General features: G+C 36.1%; 1 protein-coding gene across 2 annotated transcripts in view; it reads right to left on the bottom strand.

The window, feature by feature from the left end:
* Positions 1 to 17,500, bottom strand: part of LOC135224489 (regulating synaptic membrane exocytosis protein 2-like) — a 418,548-nt gene that overhangs the window by 23,434 nt on the left and 377,614 nt on the right. For both annotated transcript variants that reach the window (XM_064263493.1, XM_064263494.1), the window contains exons 12-14: positions 12,467 to 12,605; positions 11,377 to 11,639; positions 7,425 to 7,487 (exon numbers count right to left, since the gene is read on the bottom strand). In XM_064263493.1, the coding sequence (XP_064119563.1) occupies positions 7,425 to 7,487; positions 11,377 to 11,639; positions 12,467 to 12,605 (465 nt within the window). The remainder of the gene's footprint in view (positions 1 to 7,424; positions 7,488 to 11,376; positions 11,640 to 12,466; positions 12,606 to 17,500) is intronic.

Below are 17,500 nucleotides of genomic sequence, written 5' to 3'. Positions count from 1 at the left end.
AAACTCCAAGGGGTTTGATAGGCAGGATCTGTTTTGTCTGAAACCGTGTTGACTGTTTAACAATAAACTGTTTCTATCTATGTGATCCACAATTTGATCTGCAATTATGGACTCAAAAATCTTGCAAACGACCGACGTTAGGCAGATTGGTCAATAATTTCGCGGCTCTTCTTTTGGACCTTTTTTGCAAACTGTGGGCTCATTTCCTAGTTTCCATCCTTTTGGTGCCTTTCTTTGTTCAGCACTTTTCCTGTAGAGTTTATATAGGTGAGGAACTACCTCCTCTTTTAGCTCTTGAATTTCTCTTGGATGAATCCCATCCGTGCCAGGAGATTTGAACTTGCTGAGTTTGTCTATTTTGTTTTTGATGTCCTCTTCTGTAAATATTATTTTGTCCAGTGGATCTTCCCATTCATATCTAATAGCAGGTTCCGGTACTGAGATAGTGTCTTCAGTTGTGAATACACCAGTAAAAAACTTCTTCAATAACTCTGGTTTTTCCAAGTCTAATGTCCCTTAAGGGACCTATGCTATTTTTTATTGGTTGTTTACTATTAACATGCGCAAAGAATTATTTTGGGTTTTCTTTACAAACTGATGCAACTCTCTTATCCTCATTTATCTTTGCATTTCTTACTAATTTGTCCACCAATCTACAGAGTTCTTTATACCTAACTGCTTGCTTCTGTTGGTGCTGGGTGTGGATTCATGATTTGTGCAATTTGTCTCTTTCGCTTATCTTACTCTTAATTTCCCTGCTGAACCACTTTGGCTGAGGGTTGCCATTTATTAGTACTTGCCTTAATGGTATACATCTAGAGCGTTTTTCTGTGTATTCCTCATGAAAGGATTCCCAGTGTTTATCTATGCCTGTGTTCTCGTCGTACTCTAGATTTTTAATGTACTCCTTTAACTTATTTAGGTCTTGTCGACGGTAGTCTAATCTCATTAATATCTTATTTTCTTTTTTATGTTGAACATTAATATTAAATGAGATCATTTTATGGTCGCTTTTGCCTAGATTTGCATCTACTGAAAGGTCAGATACTAGATTATATTCCGTTAATACGACTATGTCTAGTATGTTGTTTCCTCTAGTGGGTTTGTCAACCCATTGGTGGAGGAATTCATTTTTAATAAAATCTGAAATTCTCTTGAAAAAGAATGAAACTGAGTTGTGTTGAGCTATAAAAATACATGTAAAAACAAGAGAGAGAGAGATTTCGTCGTTAGCTAGGATGAAATGAACTGTAATTCAACCATACCAATACTGTGTATATAAATCTCTATGAATTTGCCAGGGAATAAAATACAATCTTCCCGAAACTAAAGTCTCTAAAATAAAGATAAAAATGAGAATTCTGGGAAGATAGGAAATATAAGCTTATTATATGCTTCCTCCCTTTTTTATCAGCTTCCTTTTTAATGGTCTTTATAGGTTTCAACTAATAAGAGGATCACTGGACCCTTTGTTGGATTAATCAGGTAATCCTTTTCATTTATGGCTCCCCATGATTGGTTAGTCCCTCTTTCCTCTTTCCATATCTACAGACATACACATACGGGCATGCATAGATATATATATATATATATATATATATATAAATATATATATATATATATATATATATATGTATGTATGTATATTCATGTGTGTACTATATATACTATATATACATATATATACATATATACTATATATATAAATCTATATATACACACACACACTCACAAATCACACACACACACACACACACACACACACACATATATATTTTTCTATATATATATATACTATAATAATATATATATATATAAGTCTATCACATTACCCGTGATTCATATACATATATCGAACTACAAATGTCCTTTAATTATCTAATTCGCGCTACCTCGGAATTAATATATTTTCATATATGCTTAACCGAGGGGGAATTTATTAAAGCGATAATAGAAATGGCGATCGACAGGCGCGAACCAGCGACCTCCCAATTCAGGACTGGCAGTGAAGCCTTAAACCACCCCGACACTGCCAGTCCTGGAATTGGGAGGTCGGTGGTTCGCGCCTGCGATCGCCAATTCTATTATCGCTTAATAAATTCCCCCTCGGTTAAGCATATATGAAAATATATTAATTCCGAGGTAGAGCGAATTAGATATTAAATATATATATGTATATAATATATATATATATATGTATTCATATGTATATAATATATATAAACATATATAATATATATAGATATATATATAAAACATATTATAATATATCTATACATACATATATATAATCTATAATATATATAGATATATATTTATATAACATACAAATAATATATAGATTTATATATATATGAGTGTGTGTGTTTGTTGTGTGTAATATATATATAATATAATATATAATAGATATTATATAGTATATTTATATTCTATATGTATATATAATGATTATATATATAGATATATTTAATATAAAATGTGTATGCGTATATGGGGTGTGTGGGTGTATGTGTAGAGAGAGAGAGAGAGAGAGAGAGAGAGAGAGAGATAGGTTATTCTTTTATGATCAAGGAGAAGTTGCATATTACTGATTAATACATATTACTGAACGAAAACTAAGTATAGCTTTTCTAACCAAAGGTGCACTATATGAAATATGAACGCAGACAGCAATCAACGACGAGGAATTATGATTAAACACCTAATAACTGTAGAGACAATTAACAGCATTATTCTTGGAATAAGAAAAGAACAGGTAAAATAACCGAAAGAGTAGCGAGAAGACCGTATTTATGGAAGTCGAACCTGAGAATATAGTAGGAGGCTTCCTGCTGATTCCCCCATCCATCCCTACCTGGAATTAAAGATGCCTGGCTTACCTGAGGGACTGAGTGACAGTGATGTCATCCCTTGGTGGTACAGGGCGAATGAGATTTGGAAGGATAAGGGACGGGGGGAGGGGACAGGTGTATGAGGGAGGATGCTGAGGAGGAGGAGGAGGAGGAGGAGAAAGGGAGAGGGTATTTGGGGAGAGAAGGGCTGGAGAGGTTAGGGAGGAGGAAATAGGGAGAGGGGTATGTTGGAGGAAGGAGAGAGGGAGGAGGTAGAGGGGTATGTTGGAGAAAGGAGAGAGGGAGGAGGTAGGGGAAATGTATGATGGAGGAAAGAGGGAGGGAGAGGAGGACGGAGAGGGCGTTTTGGAGGAAGGAGAGGGGAGGACGGGGAGGGGGAGGCGGAGGATAAGAGTATATTATGGGCTGGCTGAAGCCTCAAGGGTATGTACAATGGATGGGATGTTATTTAAAAAGTTTCATAGAAAGGGGTACGAGGGAGAGGCAGGGGTAGGAGAGGGGGTTTTGGGGGTTTGTGGAACGAAGGGGGCTGGGGAGGGGGGATGTCGTGGGATGAGGGATGTCAAGGAGTGTGTAGATGCTTGGATATGGGATACAGGATGATAAAGAGAAAAAAGCACAAAATATTTGTGAAAGTTGGTGTAAATTTCACTAAAAGATATAGAAAGCAGTGAGTATGATAGAAAATAAAATATAATGGCCATTTTATAGAAGGGGGGGAAAACAATATCATAGTGAACTAATAAATTAATGGAATAGGGTGAATATACACATATATATACATATATATATATATATATATATAAGATAGATACATATATATATAGATATTAGATATTTAGATATATATATATATTATAGATATATATATATAGATATATATATATATATAATATATATATATATATATATACATGCAGACATATATATAGATATAATATATATATATATACCATATATATATATATATATATATATATATAGATATATTATATATAAGATATATATACAAATATATATATATATATATATATATATATATATTATATATATATAATATATATATATATATATATATATATATATATATAGATATATATATATATATATATATATACATGCTACACATACATACACACACTATCAGCGTGAGCCTGTGTTTGTTTGGTATGTCTGCTCTTCTTTTTGTAAAGGATAATACTTAATAAACGATTAATTTTACAAAATTAAGAAGGACTTCTCTTCAGTTTCATTAAAAAAAGAGAGAGAGAGAGAGAGAGAGAGAGAGAGAGACAATCCTCCGAATTCTTCTTTTATGAATGGAAACAGGACGTAAACTATGCAGAGTTTTACGAACCTTTCTTTTCCCTCATGTTTTCTTTCCAAACCACTAATTGGATCTTCAGTGCTCCAACTCACACTCAATTTTCAACATTCTTAAGAAGTCTGGAATTTAATATGGGAGATTAGTCTGGCTCTCTTTGCCAGGTCTTATCTCGTAGGTCCGTAGGCCTATGCTTATGACTATTCATATGTATGTATGTATGTATGTATGTATGTATGTATGTATGTATGTATGTATGTATGTATGTATGTTTTACCATAAGCAGCTCAACTCATAGTACTGGTAGATTTAAGCAATGAAGTGTGTATGCATGTATAAATACAATTATATACATATACGTACGTATGCATGCAATTGTCTACATATGCATGATGCACATAAGCACGTACATGGGAATAAATTCCCCCATATTGCTCGTCAGACGGTATCCAGTGGCCTAAAAACAAATTATTTTCCATAAATAGGCTATTAGCAAATTGCAGCCACTTCAGCAAGCTTATCGGGACTTTTTCTGAGAATCTTGAAGACTGCAAAAATTTTCTTGGATCACCCGGTTTCATGCTGCCATCAGGTTTTACTGCTAAACGCTTTCTCTTGAGGGAAAAATGCACTGATCCGCCCATTAGAAATTCGATGGTTTTGACGAGTTAAGAAACTGAGCTTTGAAGTCCACTGTGACTGGGAGTTTTGTATAATGGGAGGTATTAGAAATTACTTTCCTTTTACTATAATTTATGTTAATAATATATATATATTTATATATATATATATATATATATATACTATATATATATATATATATTATATATTATAATATATATATATATATGTGTGTGTGTGTGTGTGTGTGTCTGTGTGTGTGTATATATATAATTTTTATATATATATACATGTATATATATATGTATATATATATCCTTATATATATATATATATATATATATATATATATATATATATATATAGATATCATACACACACACATATATGAAAATAAAATATATATATATATATATATATATATAGATATATATATATATATAATTAATATATAAATAAACCTATTTTAAAGTTTTTATGGTAATATCATACAGGCAACCTCTCTCTCGGTCACTCTACTTCTTTATTTACATCTCATGGTAACATTATACTGTTAATCCCTCTCTCTCTCTCTCTCTCTCTCTCTCTCTCTCTCTCTCTCTCTCTCTCTCTTAAAATATATTCCCCAGATTAACTTTACACATAAAACAAAAACCAGAAAACCACAAACAAATTTCTCTTCACGCAAAAAAACATATATTGGAAACAGAAAACAATGCTTATAATTAATGAAGAAATGATACCTAATGAACATTGATACAATAAAAAAAGTTTCTCTAGTAATTCGTAATTATCTGGTACACCTGCAATTGAGAGGATCCTCGTGTACTAATGAGTTCCATAATGGGGAGACTACCTTCCATTATTGTCTAATGTCCTCTCATAAACTTAACATTATGGAGTTGTCATCAGAGGTTAATCATGAGTCAGGCAAAGAGAGAGAGAGAGAGAGAGAGAGAGAGAGAGAGAGAGAGAGAGTTACAAGAATGAGTCTTAATAGTCCATCCGACGAGACATCGTGTACTCACATTATCTCTAGGGGCAGGTTTTGCTGTTCATTTTGTCTAGCTTTCTTTTAAACTCTTCCACATTGTTGCTGCTTATAACTTCTGGTGGCAGTTTATTCCATGTGTCACATATCTTATATGAAAAAAAGTTCCCACAATGTGATGTGTTGTATCTCTTCAGTTCTAGTTCCCATTCATTATTTCTTGTCTGGTTTTCGTTTAACGTAAATAGGTTACCGTCTACTTTTGTTATGCCTTCCAACATTTTGAATGTTTCTATTAGTTGTCCTCGCAATCGTCGTGTTTCTAAGCCATACATCTTCAGGCTCTCTAGTCGTGTTTGGTAACCTATTTGCCTGATGGATAGAATTAGTTTTGTGTCTATTGCTTGTACCCTTTCTAATCTATTTGTTCTTTCTTAGTGTTGGTGACCAAAGCTGTACTGCATATTCAAGAAGAGGTCTAACTATTGATGTGTAGAGCTGCAGCACCGTTTCCTTGTTTCTGTATTTGAACTGCCTTTTTATGTATCAAACTAGTTTCTGTGCCTTCTTTTCAGCTTTTATGCACTGTTTTATGGATTTTAAGACCTTGGTAATAATAACTCCAAAGTCCTCTTCTTGTTCTACATAATTTATATCATTCCCAAGTAGCATGTAGTTGGCATGAGGGTTGTTTGTTCCCATTTGTAACACTTTACTCTTATCCAAGTTAAAAGGCATTTGCTATTTTTTTTATCACTCCCCTATTTTCTTTAGATAATTTCTTAGACTTTCTACTGTCTCTGAGTTTGCTGCTTTTATACGAAGTTGGTGCCATCTGTAAATTTGGCTATCCTGCTAATTAATCCTACATCAATGTCATTATTATAAATAAAAAAAAAACAAGAACGGGAATAGGACAGAACCCTGAAGACCTCCGCTTGTCACATCTGCCATTCTGATTCTATGACCGCTTATTACAACTCAGTTTTCTGTTAGTTAGCCAGTTTTCGAACCAGTCTGCGGTTTCTCCTACAATTCCTAAAGCTGTAACTTTTGTCATTAGTTTCTTGCGTGGTATCTTGTCAAAGGCCTTTTGGAAATCTAAGTAGAGGATATCTATTTTTCTACTGCTGTCGTAAATACCAAGCATGGTATGGAAAAAATCCAAGAGGTTTGGTAGGGAGGATCTGGTTTGTCTGAAGCGGTGTTGACTGCTTAACAGCAGGTTATTTCTATCAATGTGATCCACAAGTTGATCTGCAATTATGGACTTAAAAATATTTCAAGGGACCAACGTTTGACAGATTGGTCTATAATTTCCTTGCTCTTCTTTTGGACCTATTTTTCGTAAACTGGGGGCACATTACCTATTTTCCATCCTTTAGGTACGTTTCGTTAGAGAGAGAGAGAGAGAGAGAGAGAGAGAGAGAGAGAGAGAGAGAGAGAGAGAGAGAGAGAGAGAGAGCCATTAACAATATAATGCTGTCATGAAAAATGTTAAGATCGAGAAAGAGAGAGAAGGGGGTTAGTCATATAATCCTGTCATGAAATGTTAAGAAGGAGAGAGAGAGAGAGAGAGAGAGAGAGAGAGAGAGAGAGAGAGAGAGAGAGAGAGAGAGAGAGAGGATTTACTTACTTCTGTGTCCTGGATCCGTCAAGTCTCGCTGGATTGTCACACGTCGCCTTCCCTGTTCGAGAGCTGAAAAAAAAATAGTAAAAAATTCACTTAATTTTTTCACGCCTTAATTAGTTTAGTGTAAAATAAATAATCCATAACTGGTGAAATTATTTTTCTACATGATTTTAAAAAGTAATTCATTTCATTTTTTCTGAATTTATGAAAAGTATTTTATAGATACCTTAAATAATTAATAGATTTCAAATAAGTAATTTATTCCAAAGGTATTGTATACATGGACCTATTTTCTAAGTCTTTAGTAAACAGCATATGACATCACAATTATTTTCCTTTACCAATAAGCAGTTGTGTGAAGCTAGTCTACCTTCATCTGTTAACTTATTGTTATACAAATATTATTATAATTTTCTCTTTCTTCCTTTTTTGGTATGTCCCAGTCATCCTATTCAACTGGGTGGTTTTTATAGTGTGGGGTTCCGGGTTTCATCTGCCTCCTGAGGAGTCCATCACTTTTCTTACTATGTGCGCTGTTTCTAGTAGCACACTCTTCTGCATGAGTCCTAGAGCTACTTTAGCCTGAAGTTTTTCCAGGTTCCTTTTCAGGGATCTTGGGATCGTGCCCTTATGATTAAGGCTACAATTTCCACTGGCATAACCCTCTTCTATTTATAGCTCTTGATACTTAGCAGTTTTTTCCTCTTTCTTTCTCATATACTTTGGTGTCACGGGAAATTGCGACATAAATGAGTGATACTTTCTTCTAGATTTTGTGAATCAAAGTCACGTATGGTATATTGGCATGCATCACCAAATCTTTGTGATACCATAATCCCAGTGGATTTTTGCCTGATCATTTTCTATCACTCTCTCAGGTTGGTGCTCGTACCAGTTATTAGTATAAGGTAGCTGGTGTTTCTTGCACAAGCTCCAGTAGAGGGCTTTATGCTACTGAATCATGCCTCTTTTTGTACTGGTTCTGTGTAAGTTCTGGACATTCACTTGCTATGTGGTTTATGGTCCCGTTTTTCACATTGCACTTTCTGCGTATGGGATAGATGTTATTTCCATCTATCGTTCTTTGAACATATCTAGTTCTTAGGGCTTGATCTTGTGCCGCTTTTATCATTCCTTCAGTTTCCTTCTTGAGTTCTCCTCTCAGTAGCTATTGCCCTGTTTCATCGCTGGCCAGTTCTTTAGTCAGTCTCATGTACTGTCTGTGCATTGGTTTGTTGTGCCATTCTTCCGTTCTGTTTGTCATTCTCTTGTCTGTATATTTCTGGGTCTTCGTCTACCTTTATCAGTTCTTCTTCCCATGCACTCTTGAGCCACTCGCCTTCACTGGTTTTCAGATATTGCTCCAGTGCTCCACTCTCGATGTTGATGCAGTCCTTTGTGCTTAATAGTCCTTTCCCTCCCTCCATCTGTGTTATGTGTAGTCTGTCTGTATTTGCTCTTGGGTGTAGTGCTTTGTGAATTGCCATACGTTTCCTAATTTTCTGGTCTATGCTGCGGACTTCAGCCTTCGTCCACTCCACTACCGTCCTGTATCTGATTACCGGTACTGCCCATGTGTTTATGGCATTCATCATATTTCTAGCGTTACATTTTTGACTTGTGTATCGCCTTAAGTCTCTGCATACATTCTTTCCTGATCATGTCCTTCAAGCCTTGATGTTTTATATCCTCTCCTTTCTTTATTCTCAGGTATTTGTATCCTGTCTCATCTATGCGTTTGATGCTATTAGTATCTGGTAGTTTTATCACCTCAGTCCTTGTCATTTTGCGTTTATATATGCTGACCAAGGCACACTTTTCTAATCCAAACTCCATTCCTGATGTTCCCAGATACAATCTTTACAGCCTGAATTAAGGTATCTTTTTCCTTGATGCTCCATACAGCTTGATGTCGTCCATGAACATCAGATGATTAATTCCGTTGCTTTCTTTCATTATTATTAAAAAGGAATGCCCTCGACCGAGAATGTGGTTCAACGAGTTATTGGTGATCTTCTTGTGTCACTTTTGAAATAACTAGCAGCTGTACCTGTTCTTCGGACGTGTTTTCGAAAGCACATTCACTTCTTAATTACCTCGACGTACATCTTTTCCCAGTCAATACTACTGCGTCACTAACCGGGTCAGTTATGCTGTAACAGATTGCTCGGGAAAGAATTTCAATGCGAGGGCCCCTTTAACGGCTCTTGGTGAAACTCAACCTATAGTTGAACTGGGATGTCGATGTTAAATGCGTTTATAGTCACGTACGTTAACTCAAGGTACCAAATTTGAAGATCGGGGTAGGTAGGCTACTACCCCTTTCTCCCAAGGTCAGTAAGTCAAAGGGCGTAGGCCTCCTACCTGGAGGCGGGGAAGAGTCTATGGTAAAAATTTGTTAGTAATAGCTCTCAGAGTCTGGGCGTGTATGGCGAACAAGCAGAGAGAAATTACCTTATATAATAATAATAATAATAATGATAATAATTATTATTATTATTATTATTATTATTATTTTATTATTGTATTTAAGTAGAAGACCCTCTTTCAAACATGTTCTATTGAAGGAGATTGCTGCTTCAGCTGCATTTATTTTATAAGATTTCTTTTCTATTATTCTTATTACGGCTTTTTCAGTACTATTTAGGTTGGCGAGTAACGCGCCTATTCGATACATATGAAAAGTCAAGATAAACGAATTTTACGAAGTTCATATATATTAAAATCTGGAAAACAATGTCCGTAGATTAATACAATTCTAGGTACATACACAACCAAGTGAATATTTTATGCCGACGTTTCTTCTGGATTCGACCAGATATTTTCAAAGCTGTGGTTTTGAGTAGACTGGTGATATTTTCGGTGCTACCCTAATTTGTAGTCGGGAGGTCAGCAGGGGGTATATCCGCGAGCTGAGTTTTCATTGGCCGGGGGTGCAGTGCTTCTCTTCTATTGGCGGCTGGAAGGAATCTTCAAGCTACTTTTCAGCGTTGAAGCTCTCGCTGTTGCAATCTGCTAGATTGCAAAAGCGAGAGCTTCAACGCTGAAAAGTAGCTTGAAGATTCCTTCCAGCCGCCAATAGAAGAGAAGCACTGCACCGCCGGCCAATGAAAACTCAGCTCGCGGATACCCCCTGCTGACCTCCCGACGTACAAGTAGGGTAGCACCGAAAATCTAGGCAATTACCGTCTTGAGACCGTCGAAGCTGGACTGCGACGTCGGCGAGCGTGTCGTCACTGCGAACCTAAGCTGAGTTTTCATTGGCTGTTGGACGCTGTGTGACGTCACAGCGGACCGAAATTTCATCTGCTGCCGGGCGACTGGTATGATCAGGTTGGTGTCTTCTCTCATTCTGGTATTTCCATAGTTTGGTGTATTTCCTCGTACGATTGTGGGAAGGAAAAGCACTTCTTGGGTGGCGTTCAGAGAAGGCTTTTCCCGTTGAATGAGGAGGGCCTCCAACAGGCGGAGACGTCTCTGGTCCGGCGCTCTCCCGATTATCCTTGTGTTTTGGATAATTCCGTCGCGGGAGATGGCTTCATTATGTACGGCCGAAGTATGGTTCCTAATGGCCCCTTCCTGTGCATAACAGGAGATCCTCTTAGACAGACGTGTTGTGGTCATATCAATATATACAGCCTGCCCGCGGATGCCCCGGTGCCTAGATTGGTATGACCAGAACCGCCGAACTAGGGACCTGATAATGAGGAATAACCCAACTCAGCCAGTGCGAGACCCTCTGAAGCAGACTAATGTGTTATACAAATTCGTATGCCCTGCCCGCAGATGCCCCGGCGCCTATATTGGTATGACCACAACACGTAATAAGAAGATTAGAAAAGAACTTCTATGAAATAAATGCAGCTGAAGCAGCAATCTCCTTCAATAGAACATATTATTATTATTATTATTATTATTATTATTATTATTATTATTATTATTATTATTCCCTCACCTTTCTTCCGTTCGACGTCAACATCAAGAATAACAATCCTAATCGTCTCTCCGTCATTAACGGAATTCTGCCTCTGAGGTCCTTCGTTCCCTAAGTCGCAGGATGTGTTTACTTCTAAGGACTGCGTGATTCGGGGCTTCCTTCCGCCCTCCCTACCCACGACGCCTACCCCTGCTTGGGGTGCCGTGCCCGGCTGGGGAGGTCCCTGGTAGGGGTCTCTAACTGACGCTGGGATGGGCTGAATCCTTCGGCCGCTCTCGTGGCTGTTGGCGAAGGATGAAGGAAGGTGAGGTGGTGGGAGGAATTATTGTTTTGAAAGAAAAACGTAAGCTAAAAATTTAAACTAGAAATTTTTATTTTTAACAGAAATTTTAAGTTATAATGTTTTACCGAAATTTAGGCTATAAATTATTTTTTCACAAATTTGAGCTAGAAATTACTGTTTCTTATTAGATTTTAAGCTCGAACTCTTTTTCTTAGGAAATTAAGCTAAAAACTAGTGATTTTTTTAAACAGAATAAAAATTATTGTTTCTCCTACAAAATTATTGTTTTTTATTTAACCTAAAAATGTTTTATTATTACATAAATTTAAGCTAAGAAATGTTTTTACTAAAACTTAAGCAAAAATTTTTTCTTACAAATATTTAGCCTAAAATTTATAGTTATTTGTAGCAATTTAAGCTAAACATATTTACTTGAAAAAAAATTAAACTAAAAATTATTTCTTTTAAATCAGACAAAAAATTGACTGCCCTTTTTTCAAAAAATTAAGTCAAATATTATTCTTAAAATGAAAATTCTAGCTAGATGTAATTTTTTGAACAAAAATGTAAGCTAAAAATCACTCCTAATATGTATTACCCATTTTAGAAAATCAAAATATTCACGAACATAAAAATAAAAAGATAAAAATTAAACTAATCCTGGTGGGCCGTTGCAAAGAACACAGAAAAAAAAAACACTATGTCAGGGTGGGCATTTACGAAGAAAACAATGAACCAGTTCCTATATGTGGGTGAGCTGTTGCAAAGTAACCATGAACAAACAACGCCAAGTTAGGGTGGGCCGTTACAAAGCCAACAACTCACTGAGCGGAGCCTCTTCTTCTCGTGTCACCCCGCCTTTCGTCATCCAGGCTAGAAGAGCCACTCCTCCTGAGGGTCCCTTTCCCGCCGGAAGACGCTGCTCCACTGCCGGCATCTTGCAAGGACAAGTCGCCTCCAGCAGCTTGAAAATTGAAAAATAGGTTATGTTTAGCTGATATGGTTACATACTGCCTGTACAGGTATTATGCTAATTATTTTAACACAGAGAGACCTCTGTCTCTCTCCCTGTCTCAATATATGTATATATATATCATATATATATAACATATATATATACTATATATATATATATATATATACATATATATATATATATATATACATATATATATATATATATATATATAGTATAAATATATTATTATATATATATAATATATATATATATATATGATATATATATATATATAATATAATATAATATATACATACATAATTATAATATAATTATATATAATATATATTATATATATCATATGTATATATATATATATATATATATATATATATATATTATATATAATAACATCTTTATTAGTACCGATGTTTCAAGACAATAAGTCTCATTTTCCAGGCTGTAAATGAAAGAATAAATCTTGTAAATTATAAAAACAAACAAATTATACAAAAATCTGTTTAAAACCAAATTTACATCAGGATGCATTCATCATTGCAAGAGGTACCAACCTATATAGAAAGGAGAAGAAGGGCGACTGGAATAAGGGCAGGTGAAAAGCAAAGAAGACGGTTACGACGGGTAGAGATGGGTGGAGGAGTTTTGGGCATTCAACAGTGGTACTGTCTGTGTTTGATAGTGATTCTAGAATAGATAGTACTAGTTCGGAAAAGGCCCTTGTTATGATTTTAAATTGATTGTATTCAGTGTTGCTACCACATTTTTTGGTACGTTCTCTTATGTTCGAATATTTGGGATTACTCAATTTATTGCCCGTCCGATAGCTAACGCCTCTGTGAGAGTCGGCGCGTACCTTGAGAAGTCTTTGGGTGCAGCTCATGTAAGTTCCACGAGAACACCGAGAACAATCGTACTTATATATCACCATGGGCGACGAGGTCACGGATCGCTACTACTAAAAGGACCGAAAATCTTCGATGGCTCATGTGGAGTCGTCTCAGGATAATTTCTGGGGCAAACTAGGGATCTATGTCACTTCTCCGAGGTGGGTATAGGAAGCACTTGCATGGGAGTCGCGGAATATTTCAAGTTCAGCAAAAAAGGGAGACGGTTACGGTTCCTCCATTGGAAGATGATGGATCTACAGTTTAACAATAAGTTCCTCCTACACTGGAGACAATTATGTTCCTAAACTTGAGGATAATGGAGAGGATGATTTTTTCTTCGCAGAGCACTACACAGTTCCAGTGATCGCCGTTATGGTGGCGATAATGATGGTCCCAATATGCGTTGCAGGGGCCATGACATATGTTTGCAGCCGACGGGGCAGGAGGACCCCAGCGGCGGAAGTGACCATAAAAATGTGGCAGGTTAAGACAAAAGACATTATAAATTATAACATACCAGTGGTCAGGTCTAGTATACGCCAAGGGTGCATACAGGTGGTGACCGAGCCATGTTAAAGGCACTGGCATGTAATATGTAGAAATCAGGTCGATAAGAAGTGATGTGAACCAGGTTGGAATACGAAAAACAGTACAGTGTCAATTGTTTAGAAGAAATATGCAGTTATGTGAATGCATCAGTGCGTGCGCTAAATAGGATGTGTACATGAGCAATGGAAACGCACGTACATCAGAGTAGGATAGCGTGCATACATTAGTGAGTCATTAGCATGCCTAAGTTTATACGTCCGTTAGAGCAAATGAATGGGATATAATCTCCAGTATAGGAATTAATAGGGCAATTAGACGACAAACTGTCGTAGTGGTTACGAGAGACTTTGGGGATCCGAGGAGGCGCTAAGATCCGTCAAGAAAGGTAAAGAACATTTAAAAGAAAGTGACAATTATTTTACAGACTCTCTGAGAGGGGAAGGTGGTGCGACATTTGATATTATTGATGAACTTTAACATTTCATTTTCTGATAAATGAGATTTCTTTTACAGATGGATTCGGTTTGACACTACTGAAAATGAATTCTCTTTGGACATTTCTTTGAGAAAGACTGATGGGTTTATTTGACAGTGAAGATAGTGTGTGACAATTTAATAATGGTGACTTCGGGAATTTTTGGGGCTCTTAGATTAATTTTCTTTCATTTTCATGTTACCTATTTACTTAGGAAATAAAGGCTTTATTTTGCATCTCAAGAATTTGAATTAGAGCCTAGATTTAATGACTGGTTATAGCTATGCAGAGGTGGGTTGTTGGGAAGCATCAAAGGTAGGTCACATTACCAGTTAGGAATTCTCTCCTTTTAGTTAAACAGGGTCATTTGAGACCGTAATACACACACACACACACTACACACACACACACACACGCACACACACACACATACACACACACACACACACACACACACACACATATATATATTATATATATATATATATATATATATATATATATATATATATAATATATACAGCCATGTATTCTTTTACGTTCCCGATCTTCTGCCTCTCTCTCTCTCTCTCTCTCTCTCTCTCTCTCTCTCTCTCTCTCTCTCTCTCTCTCTCTCCGGCGCCATAGCTCTTCCCCTGGATGGCCAATTAGGATCCTTGTATGCCATTTACCTCCTTTGGTGTCCTACCATTCATGAATGAGAGATCCAGAAGTAGAGTATTGATGATTCTGTCAAACAGAAGGATTGATTGAGTCTTGATTTCGTCGGGTAATATGCTCTTCCCAGTTACGTTGACTCTATGGTATCTATTTATTCATTTTTATTTTTTTATGACCACTAATTCACCGTAAGATTTTTTAGGATTCCTTTCTAAATTAATTTTCTTTTTTATTATTTGTCTTTCATTCTAACTTTCTTTATTTCTTTCTTTAATTTTTTGTTCACCTATTTATCTATTAGTTATTTTTATTTTTCTTATAAACTATTTATTTATTTACTTATTACTTGGCATCAGTGAGAATCATCCATTTACCTATGACTGTTAGTGGCCATAATTTGAGAAATGAAGGAGTTGCTTAGAAATCATCAACATTAATTTTCTTTACAATATTTCACGAATGAAATAAAATTCTAGACGGGAAAAATATGGATAAAAACATATGTAGATGTATACGTTTGTATTTATGAATTGCCGTTTGTTTATAAGTCAACTTTTTTACGATAACTGGAAATACTTTAAAATACGCCAATTAAACCAGGCATTCTTCACCAGGCTTTCGCAAACTGGGTGAAGAACCCAAAAGGTTAGTAATAATAAATGAAAGCTAATAATAAACCTGGAAGACTTGTATTCTACAGAAAGCTACAGTTAAAGAGAGCGCCGAAGCTAATGAACTACTTTTTCTTAGCGATAAAATTGTTTTTCTTTCCTTTTTCAAACTGAAGTACTACAGCGATAGGCCTAACTGTAGTAATATACGCCAGAGACACGGGCATAGGCCGAGGGAAAAGTGTACAAGAAGACAGAATCCATCAGCGTTTGTTTTTAATAAACTGGGAAATTGTCAGTTTTAGGCCTACGGGGACAGAGTATAGTTCCAAGAAAGAAATAGAGAAAGAAAGAGAGAAAATTAGAAAAGAAAGATGGACAGAGAAGCCGTACAAAGCCGGAACCATCAACGTGTAAAGAGCCTATATCAGTTTTCGATATAACTTGACCTTTGAGCAGCATCTCAGCACGTCCATTCCTTTTCACTTCTTCTCAGAGATGAGAATCCTTTGAAAATGAACAGGTGGGTAAGCCAACATAGGAGGTCTGAGTTGCGGGGTGAAAATGACCGAGGTTTGTAGTGGGGTGAGAATGAATAAGGTTGGAGATGGGGTGAGCTGAGCTGGAGGTGGCGGGTAAAAATGAACAAGGGTTGTGGGGTTGGGGCGTGGAAGAATTATATGAAATGGATTGAGTGATAAATATATGTGTGGAAGAATCAGAAACAGCTATCATGAGTGAGAGAGAGAGAGAGAGAGAGAGAGAGAGAGAGAGATAAATGTCCATCTAGAGATAGAGAGAGAGAAGAAAGAAATAGATAAATAGCCTGAGAGAGAGAGAGAGAGAGAGAGAGAGAGAGCAGCGGAAACCAATGAAATGGACATCTTGTGTTTGTTCAGAGGCAGAAGTTGACTAATCCAGCTAATGGCTGCGTGAGGTTTAGACGTCTTGCAGGAATTACCTAATATGGTCTGAAGGAGAAAAAAGAAAAAAAAGAAAAATGAAAAACAGGGGTCTTTGACACCATCATTTTTTTTGGTGGGGCCATGGGTTGGGGGATGGGTTAAGGATGGAGGGAGAGCAGTGAAACGAAAAGATTTTATTTTAGGTAGCTTGGAGAAGGTGGTTTTAAAACTATAAAATCCAATTTTCTGATATTATATATATATATATATAATATATATATAAATATATATATATATATTATATATATGTATATATATATATAGATAAATGCCACGAAGGAAAAATAAACGAAGGAGTCTGCAAGATCTTTCGACTTTAAAAGTCCTTTACTGAGCAGATACTGACATAAATACGAGAAAAGACAACACAAGAAGGTTCGTATAACTGACAGATAGGGATAATAAAGGGATTAGTACCTAGAATCCGACACACCTGGAAGATAAGAAACCTTCCCAAACAAGCATAAACAATGGGTGCAATTAAAGGTTTAAGACAATCATCTCAGATACAATTTCCAGACAATTAAAGGATTATAGGTGACAGCTATTCGGAACTTGGTAAACAGAACCATATTCACAAAACATGACAGACATACATTACAACAAAATTTAATAACTCTAAGGCAACTGATTTTTATTTAAGTCAGTAATAATATCTTTGAGGTCATTCTTAAACATGTTACAGATACAATGGTCTAAATGAAAAAGGCCACGACTAACATTGAAATTACAA

Source organism: Macrobrachium nipponense, chromosome 12 (assembly GCF_015104395.2).
Source record: "Macrobrachium nipponense isolate FS-2020 chromosome 12, ASM1510439v2, whole genome shotgun sequence".
Classification (NCBI taxonomy): Eukaryota; Metazoa; Arthropoda; class Malacostraca; order Decapoda; family Palaemonidae; genus Macrobrachium; species Macrobrachium nipponense.
This window is presented reverse-complemented; position numbering and strand designations above follow the sequence as displayed.